This window comes from Phacochoerus africanus, chromosome 3 (genome assembly GCF_016906955.1).
Source record: "Phacochoerus africanus isolate WHEZ1 chromosome 3, ROS_Pafr_v1, whole genome shotgun sequence".
Classification (NCBI taxonomy): Eukaryota; Metazoa; Chordata; class Mammalia; order Artiodactyla; family Suidae; genus Phacochoerus; species Phacochoerus africanus.
Window position 1 is genome coordinate 143,679,897 of NC_062546.1, and position 4,543 is coordinate 143,684,439.

Here is a 4,543-nt window from a genome sequence, read left to right on the forward strand (position 1 = left end):
GCTCGGGGTGGCCCTGCATTCCAGTCTCCCGAGGGCCCGTAGGATTTACTGAGTTCTCAGCTCAGCCTTCCCCGCAAGGGCCTCAGGGAAAACGGAGGGGAGGGTCCAAAGAAGGGGTCTGACCCTGGCTTCGGCAGGTTCCCCGCGGCGGCTTGAATGGACTGCCGGGCCAGGACCGCAGGCGCGGGGGCGGCTGAGACCGCCCAGGCGCGGGGCTTTGGCGCCGGCGCCGGAGGGGCTAGGCAGGCGGAGGCTGGAGCCGCCCGGCGCTGAGTGACTCACCGCGCTGAGAGCTGGCGAACCTCGCGCCGGGACTCGGATGTGGCAGAGCGTGAACCCTCGCGGCGGCCCTGCCCTGAGTGCACCTGTCCTCGCCTCGCCGCATTTCACCGCAATTCGCAGCCTCCGAAAAGATGTAAAATGTCACTCTTGGCTGACCTAGTTCCCTGCCTGGGCAGCGGCTTGAGCCTCCAGGTCGTGACACCAAGGAAAAAGGGCACACATCCAATGAAAACAATAATTTATTTAAATAATCTCTTCATATTGTAAAATCAACATTAAGAGCATGTTGTTTTCATAATAAATAACCCCAAAATACCTTTCATTTCAAGAACAAAGACTTTAGGATAAGATAAAACAAATCCAAATCAGTAGCTTAGTTAAACTGAGAAAATTTTTCAAAGGGAAAAATAAAACGGAGGGGTTGCTGAGGTCACTGCTAAACCGCAGTTTTCACAAGTGGGGATTTACAAAAAAGCCTGAAAAGATGGGTGTTTTTATACAAATAAATCAGTGGGAAAATCTGCACAGACACCTTTATTTACAAACGCTATGTCGAAGTCCAGGTTAATAATCCTGAATAAGTTTAAAAAAGATAATTTAAACACATTTTTTTGCAGTGTCCACATATTAAAAAATCATTTTTTCCCCGACATCAAAATGAGGTCATCCGCAAAGGCACCTAAACTTTTAAAAAAATAAAAATAAAAAAACTCCACCGGTGAAGGATGAGGAGAAAGTTAAGGAAGCGTTCCTGGGAGAAGACCTAAGGCGGGGAGGGACGGGGGCTCCAAGGACTGGAAACCATAGGGCAGAAAAAAAGCGGCGGGCCGCCCAGGTCAAGGGGGCGTGGGGGGGGGTAGGGCGGGCTGGCAGGAGCCGGGAGGTCAATAACCCTAGAGGACAGGAGCTGAGCCCGGGGGCGGGCGAGGAGAAAGGAGCCTCAGAGGGCCCGGGCAGCCTCGCGGGCGGGGGAGGTGTCCCTCTCTGGGACTCAGCTCGCGGCCCGCGGCGAAAAAGGCGCCGGACTGCCTCGCCGGGCGGGGAGTGGAGGGGGGCGGGGAGGCAAGTCTGAGGCGGGGCTCAGGTTGGAAAGGCAGCCGTGACAGGCAGCCTTCGCCACGCGGATGCCAGGTTTCTCCTAGAGGAGCCCATGGGGGCGAGAGGACGCCTTCCAGTCCCTGGTTGCGCAGTGGCCCCGCCAGGGAGCAGGGTCTGGGGTCGGCCTGCCCGGGCTGCCACCTCCGGCATCATCAGGCCAGCCGGAGGGACCCTCTGGCTCTGGGGGCGAGCTTTGAGAATAACTGGTCTCTGCTCTCTCAGTCTCTGGCGCGGTCTCTGGGGGTTAGAAAATCGTCCCCGCGCTCACGGGGGCGCCCCCGCCGCCGTGGTGGTGGTGGTGGTGGTGGTGATGCGGCTGCGGGGTCTGCGTCGGGTGCAGCAGCGGCGCCGCGGCCTGCAGGTGCGTGGCGGAGCTCGAGGCCTGGTGGTACCACGGGTAGTTGCCCAGGAAAGCCGAGGCCGCGCTGCTCGGGCTGGAGCCGGAGCTACCCGCGCCGCTGCCACCGCTGCCCGGGCCGCCGCCGCCTCCCATCCGCTGCGGCGCACCGAAGTCCCAGGAGGCGGGTGCCGAGGCCGGTGGCGAAGCACAAGGTGGCGAGGCGCTGGCCCCCGGGTGCTGCTCCGAAGGGATCTCACCGCTCTTCCACATCTTCTTGAACTTGGATCGGCGGTTCTGGAACCAGATTTTGACCTTTGTGGAAAAGGGACCTGAGCATTAGTGGGAGAACTTCGGCCTAGGGCAGGGGTGGGGAGAAGGCGTGGGAAGACGGCCGGTGAGAGGGGCCACTGTAGGCAGGTAAGCCGATCACGTGCCGTCGTCTCGGAGGCTCTGTTGGTTCCTACTCCAAAAAACAAAACAAAACAAAAAAACAACCCGAGACGGCTGATGTGTGCGCCCTGAGGGGGTGGTGACAGCGGGAGAGGGTCAGTAGAGCCAATTGTTTTACCCGCTTAATCAGTAGTGCGCTGAAAGACAGCTTGGTGCGAGATTTCTGCCCACCCTCGTTCTTTCCTTTTCTCACACGAAGTGGCCCCCTGGGGGATTTCAGCTTCCGGTGTAGAAGTTTAGGCCGCCCAAGGCACGCGCGGCCTCGAAATCCTTAAAATCACTTCTAAAAATATTTTAAAGACATAGTCTTGAACCCGCCTGCTTCTCGGCCATCCCCGGTCAGCGCCCTCCTCGTGCCTCCCAGGCCGCGAGCCCTCACCTGAGTCTGGGTGAGGCCCAGAGACGCCGCCAGCTCGGCTCGCTCGGGCAGTGCCAGGTATTGAGTCTTTTGGAAACGCCGCTGAAGAGCTGCCAGCTGGAAACTGGAGTAGATGGTTCGAGGTTTCCGGACTTTCTTTGGCTTCCCGTTTACTATCCGGATTTCAGGCTCGAGGTCCTCTTTCTCTGCAGTGAAGCGGAATCATGAGAACCGCGCGATCAGGGGAGCCCAGGAGTTCCCGCCCGCCGGGAGGGGAGCGTGGAACCTGGCCTAAGCTGGGAGGCGGGTTCTTGGGGACGCTCTGCGGCGCTCAGGCACAACTTCGCCACGGGCGGACCCATGCCGCCACCAAACCAGGGAGCTAGCTCCTCCAGGGAAGGGGAGGACGGAAGCAAAAGCGGGAGGAAAGAGCAGCAGGTGGTAAGGAAATGAGGTTACCGAGGCATGCACAGTGCACCCATTCGGCCGCCGAGGCGACCTGGTCCCACAAACTGAGTACCGAGGGACATACCCAGTGATCCTCGGCCGACTGGAAGTTGAGGAGGTAAAGGGCGAGGGGCGAGCGGGGAGCCGGCAGAGTGAAAGGCGAGGGCTCCGGATGGACCCCTGCCCCAATCATTTTTATCCCACCCATCCCAGTAACCAGACCGACTTTGCACCCTAGACGTCAACCACTCATACCAGGTTCGTTGTTGGCCGGGGACGAACTGGTCCCGTAGGGCGCGTAGGAGGTGTAGGCGGCGGTGTAGCCCAGGTCGTAGCCGCTCTTGGCTGAATAAGGGACGTTGTTGAGGCCGCTGGCGTGGTACTGGTAGGAACCCATGTGCGCGTAGGGTGAGCCCCCACCGCCGCCTCCGCCGCCCGCTGGGTGTTGCTGGTTGGTGTAATAGCTGCTGTCGGTAGCTGTGGACACCGGGAGGGTGGGCGACTCCTGGGGCTTGTGGAGGCTGCTGCCGTTGCTGCCGCCGGGGCCAGCGCCGCCGCCGCTCGGGGGCTGCTGGTGCTGGTGGTACGTGCTGGAGGCCGTGATCTGGGTCGAGTGCATATCAGCCACTAGACTGTCAAAGACTCCAGTCATCCTGGCCCGGGACGGGAAAGAGCCGGGGTGGCGGGCGCGAGGGGGGTAGTGAGGCGCCTCCTCCGTCTCTCGCGGTCCCCCCCAGCAGCCAATGTAATTACAGTGGGGGAGGGGGGAGGAAAACAAGAAATGTAGCAATGGTCTAGGCAACTCCTCCTCCGGGGGAGGCGATCACCGTGCACTGCTCTGGACAGCTGCCGCGGGCCGCATCCTCTCTCCGCCTCTCGGGCCGCTCGGCTCTTTGCCCCGCGCGGGCTCGGGCAGGGGGCGGGCAGTGGAGGGGGCAGGGGTGGCGGGGCCTGGCCAGGGCTCCGGGAGGTGGGAGCAGGTGAGCTGCCGGGAGCTGCTTTACGATTGTCTGCGGGGCGGGCTCCTGCAGGGTGGGCATTTAACACTCGTCACGTGAGCTCAGGCGACGTCACCTAGCAACAGCCAATCGAAAGCGCCGGGCCGCGAATCTAAGGGCGCCCAGGAACACCCGACGGGGGGGCAGTGTCACTGTGCGGGCGCTGCTGCTGCCTTGGTCTTGGGTGCAGACTGGCGGCTGCTGAATATGACTTACTGGGCGAGGAGTGGAGTGGGGGCGGTGGGGAGTCAGGGTGGCCAGCTTCAGGAGGTCATAAGGCGTGAAGATGGAGACCGGCATTTCGCCTCAGAGGAAGAGGAAATGGGGGTCTCCCATTCCATTCTGTGTACAAGTGCCAACCAATTCCAGTGATTCGTACCTTCATGTCCGAGGTCAGCTTTCCAACATTAATTAAAGGAAAGCAGTGTCGAAAGCCCAGCCAGCTCTAACTCCGCTTTTCCTCAAAGGGTCTGGTGTTTACTATTTTCAGCCACTCTGCACTCCAGCCAATTGATTTGATTTAAATTATCCATAAACTACGGATAATACCTGCTTCCCAACCGACCCACA

At 60.2% G+C, this 4,543-nt stretch overlaps 1 protein-coding gene across 1 annotated transcript; it reads right to left on the reverse strand.

Annotated features, from left to right (window-relative positions):
* Nucleotides 1-542: 542 nt before the first annotated feature.
* Nucleotides 543-3,987, reverse strand: DLX2 (distal-less homeobox 2). The gene is made up of 3 exons (XM_047770450.1): nucleotides 3,231-3,987; nucleotides 2,550-2,734; nucleotides 543-2,032 (listed from the first exon to the last, which is right to left on the reverse strand). The coding sequence occupies exons 1-3, from the start codon at nucleotides 3,625-3,627 to the stop codon at nucleotides 1,625-1,627; spliced, it is 990 nt and encodes a 329-aa protein (XP_047626406.1). The 5' UTR covers nucleotides 3,628-3,987; the 3' UTR covers nucleotides 543-1,624.
* Between the last annotated feature and the right edge of the window lie 556 nt (nucleotides 3,988-4,543).